The sequence below is a fragment of the Camelus ferus genome, chromosome 32 (assembly GCF_009834535.1).
Source record: "Camelus ferus isolate YT-003-E chromosome 32, BCGSAC_Cfer_1.0, whole genome shotgun sequence".
Classification (NCBI taxonomy): Eukaryota; Metazoa; Chordata; class Mammalia; order Artiodactyla; family Camelidae; genus Camelus; species Camelus ferus.
The window spans coordinates 5,632,352-5,636,809 of NC_045727.1; the positions used below are offsets into that span (position 1 = coordinate 5,632,352).

Sequence of the window (4,458 nt, forward strand, 5' to 3'; positions counted from 1 at the left end):
GCCTTCTCTCGCCAGGCGTCCTCGTGTGAGGTTCGTTCGTCCGGTTTGGTCTCACCAGGGACTGGCGGCGGGAAGGATGGGGATCTCCGGGGGTTCTTTAGGGGGCTCTCTGGGACCTCAGGGTCCTGGCCTGCTCCGCCTGGGGACCCGGTGGCGGTGCCGGCGGCAGCTGCAGTCTGGGGCCCAGCCGGCGGGCGCCGATACGTGGCCTGCTCCCGTGGGCCTTGGGTTTGGAGCCCGCCGTGCCGTGGGGACGGGTGTCAGGGTGTCTTGAGCTCCCTCTCTCTCCTCAGTGACATCGTCTTTAAACCCTGCGTGGCAATCCCTGACGCACCGCCGTGATGCCCAGGGAAGACAGGGCGACCTGGAAGTCCAACTACTTCCTAAAGATCATCGTAAGTGCGCGGTGGGTCCCGGCCACCTTCCACCACCGCCTCGGCCCTGGGCACTAATAGGGACAAGCTTGCCATGTGCTGAGTGCTTGATCGCTACCAAATTAGGCTGTTTTAGGCAAATCCCATTTAATCTACACAACTTCCCGAGATCTGCGCCCTTCCCCCTCCCTTTGTTGCAAATAATCAGGCTCAGGTAGGTTCAGTGGTTCCTAAGATGACAGCATTCACAGCTAAGATGACAGCATTCACAGCCAAGTCTGTCGGCTTCCAAATAACCCTCATCGTGCTTTTAGTCCTCTGCCTCCGTCTTTGGGAAGGTCTGAGGCAAGGAGTGATTCATTATAAAGACACGAGTTGTTTGCATATTTAGGTTCTATCAGTCAAGAAACTAAACTTTCAGTGAATGTTTTATTTTGGATGGCCCTGAAGTGGGTCTTCTCTGCCCGGAATAGCAGACCATTAAGTCATGCTGCTCTTCAGTCTTAAGCTGTGTGGTGGAGCTTAGTCCACTATATTCTTCCTCATTTATCTTGGTTTTCAGATACACAGACTTAATATACCTGAAACCTAGATTCTACAAGCATCGTTTTCTCTTATTTTAATGTTGTATTTTGACCTGCTGTAAATCTAGCTTTACTTGAGGTAGTTTTGTTTTTCCTGTTAACGTGGTCATTTTAGGGAATCAAAAACGTGCCTCATAATTGGGAAAAGTTAAAATGAAAGTTACATCTGAATTTTTGGGATTAAATGGAGAAACTTAATTTTCACCATTCATACTCAGAAAGCAATTCTTTGACAAATCTGGCGCTGTGACACTTCAGGGATTGTTCTAATCTCTGAGTCATTTCAAAAAGCACAGAGGAAAGGGAGTGAGGTGGAAATTGTGGAATTTGGTGTCTCGATCTTTTTCTTCTTTCCTCCTGTGAAACATTGTTTCTGGCTTGTTTGTGAAGCAACTCCTGGATGATTACCCAAAATGCTTCATTGTGGGAGCAGACAACGTGGGCTCCAAGCAGATGCAGCAGATCCGCATGTCCCTCCGCGGGAAGGCTGTGGTGCTGATGGGCAAGAACACAATGATGCGCAAGGCCATCCGAGGGCACCTGGAAAACAACCCAGCTCTGGAGAAGTCAGTTCATCCTCCTGGACATCTTTGTCCGCTCTTCTCAGTGTCCCTGTCCCTTTTCCTGGAGAGGAGTGGTGCTGAAAGGTGACCATCTCCCCGTACACTTCTCTCTGCAGACTGTTGCCACACATCCGGGGGAACGTGGGCTTTGTGTTCACCAAGGAGGACCTCACTGAGATCAGGGACATGCTGCTGGCCAATAAGGTAAGGGGAGAATCAGGTTGACCGAGAGATCTTATAATTAATTTTGGCTCCTTAAAAGCAAAGCTTACCGTTCTCAGGTTGTCTCTGGAGAAAAGACTTCTCATGGTTTCTTTATTTTGTTCAGGTGCCAGCTGCCGCCCGTGCCGGTGCCATAGCCCCGTGTGAGGTCACCGTGCCCGCCCAGAACACTGGTCTCGGGCCCGAGAAGACCTCCTTCTTCCAGGCTTTGGGCATCACCACCAAAATCTCCAGGGGCACCATTGAAATCCTGGTGAGTAGACCTGTCTTAACCAGAGGCGGCCAGGTGAGGGGTGGAGGCTTCGCTGCCGTGGACCTGCTGGATGTCCTGGTGTTAACTGACAACTGCCTTGTTTTTCAGAGTGATGTGCAACTGATTAAGACTGGAGACAAAGTGGGAGCCAGCGAAGCCACATTGCTGAACATGCTGAACATCTCCCCATTTTCCTTTGGGCTGATCATCCAGCAGGTGTTTGACAATGGCAGCATCTACAACCCCGAAGTGCTTGACATCACAGAGGAGACTCTGCATTCTCGTTTCCTGGAGGTACATGGCTGCCTATTCCAGGCCCTCCTTACGTGGATAGTTGAGAGCATGTCTAGCTTCAGACTGAATTTTGCCCATGCATCTGACTAGCAGTGTAGTAACTAAGGACAGTTTAATCTATTTCAGTTTTCTTATCGGTAAAATGGCAGAAACAATATAAGACTGTTGAAAGATTTAATGAATTAATGGGTGAAAAGCCTTAGGACAGAGCTGGGCACATAGTAAGGGCTATTATTCCAGGGCCTACAATAAAACGTGAGGTTTTGAATGTGTCAATGAGTCGAAGGAGAAAGGAAAATGAGGATAGTTAATACATAAATGTTGCCAAATATCCTATCTTGGGAGGATGGACTCTTTCCCAGGAACTAGAAAACCTTCTAATTAACAAAAAGGTAATAGAAGATATAAATCCATTTTTCTTAGACAAATGAAGGATTGCAATTGTATATACTCTTAACTCCAGTTACTTTTTGGAAATCTTACTAGTGGATGAAATTTATATCTGGAATTAATTTAATGTTTTTCTCTCTTGGAATGCAGTAGTTACGTTTATTTTCACAAAACGGTGGCTTTTGAAGTGAATGCCAACCATTATGGTATAGGGAATGCACATGTTAAGAGTAAGGATAAAAAGGACTTACAAATTACTGTCTCTTTTCCTGCCAGAAGCATTTGGTGTGAATTGAAGTGTCCTGTGTGACTAAGATGCTAACCTAGGAAGTCTTGCATGCTGCTGAGCTTTGCTTGGACTTCATTGTCTCTAAGACAATGTGATATTTGTCACCTAAAATGTGATATTCCCCCCCTCCTTCCACAGGGTGTTCGCAATGTTGCCAGCGTGTGTCTGCAGATTGGTTACCCAACTGTGGCGTCCGTGCCCCATTCTATCATCAATGGGTACAAGCGGGTCCTGGCTTTGTCTGTGGAGACTGATTACACCTTCCCACTTGCTGAAAAGGTAAAAAGAATCCACCAGAACTATAGCAGACCTGATAGTTGGCAGGAGGATAAATAGCAGCCTGCTGAGTTAGTGCTTTTTAACGTAGCAGATATTTTTAGGAATATAGTTGTCCCTTGCTACCCATGAGGGATTGCTTCCAGGGTCACACAACCCCCCCCATACCAAAGTCAGGGCTCAAGTAAGTCTAGACAATACTTAATGTAAATACTATGTAAATAGTTGTAAAAACAATGTAAGTGCTATGTGGAGGAGGAGTGATAGTATTATTGAACATGTTTTATTGTCTAAAATATGTTTGCCCTTTAATTTTATAATCAGCAAGACATTTGCATTAGGGGAAAAAAACAATGCAGATGCTATGTAAATAGCTGCACTTGTGCAGCAAATTCAAGCTTTGCTTTTTGGAACTTTGTGGAATTTTTCTCTTTTTTTCCGAATTTCCATCCCCAGTTGGTTGAATCTGCAAATGTGGAACCCACGGATGCAGAGGGCAACTGTATACTTAAGAGGTTGGGTGTAGTGGGCAGAGGAGGTGTGTCTTGGACTTAAGAAATTACAGGAGACCTAAAGAGGGGGGGTTAGTTACTGGGTAAGAGCTGGGCCTAAGCTCACCAGGCCACACCTAAGCTGTCCTGCCCGGTCACTTCCATGAAAGTTGGCTGTTAAAACTAAGAGTTCCACAAAGGCTGAAGGGTTGTGGGTCATAGGGGTTATAGAAAGTTATTTTGACCATGAACTTTCCCCCTTGCTTCAGGTCAAGGCCTTCTTGGCTGATCCATCTGCATTTGTGGCTGCTGCCCCCGTGGCTGCCGCCACCACTGCTGCTCCTGCCGCCGCCGCCGCCGCAGCCCCAGCCAAGGTTGAAGCAAAGGAAGAGTCAGAGGAGTCGGACGAGGATATGGGATTTGGTCTCTTTGACTAATCACCAAAAGCGGCCAAAACGGCCAGCTTTATTTGTGAAACAAGGAAATAAAGGCTTAATTTCTCTCAAAAATCTCTGGGCCCTTCGTTTTGTGCATTTTGAGGTTCATGGTACTATATGCTAGAAGCTAAGGCCATGGTAAAATCAGGCCTTTGCTTGGAGTTGGCATTTGGGTGTCCTCTATCTACTTTTATACTTTTTCTAGACCCAGCTTTAACTGTATTTTTATTAAACTAGAATTGTTGCCGTGATCATCAGGCCACTAGCCTGGGTCCCTCCAAGATA

General features: G+C 46.6%; 1 protein-coding gene across 1 annotated transcript; it reads left to right on the plus strand.

The window, feature by feature from the left end:
* Positions 1–4,245, plus strand: RPLP0 (ribosomal protein lateral stalk subunit P0). The gene is made up of 8 exons (XM_006192693.3): positions 1–30; positions 294–395; positions 1,349–1,524; positions 1,638–1,725; positions 1,850–1,996; positions 2,105–2,290; positions 3,108–3,248; positions 4,006–4,245. Exons 2-8 carry the CDS (start codon positions 342–344, stop codon positions 4,171–4,173), a joined length of 960 nt encoding a protein of 319 aa, XP_006192755.2. The 5' UTR covers positions 1–30; positions 294–341; the 3' UTR covers positions 4,174–4,245.
* The last annotated feature ends 213 nt before the right edge of the window (positions 4,246–4,458 follow it).

What these genes read in the sequence shown, in the direction of transcription:
- RPLP0 (XM_006192693.3), top strand. Translation starts at nt 342, where the DNA reads ATGCCCAGGGAAGACAGGGCGACCTGGAAGTCCAACTACTTCCTAAAG. An exon ending in ACTACTTCCTAAAGATCATC is followed by an intron (nt 396 to 1,348) that starts GTAAGTGCGCGG and finishes TTGTTTGTGAAG; the next exon opens with CAACTCCTGGATGATTACCC. An exon ending in GGGGCACCATTGAAATCCTG is followed by an intron (nt 1,997 to 2,104) that starts GTGAGTAGACCT and finishes CTTGTTTTTCAG; the next exon opens with AGTGATGTGCAACTGATTAA.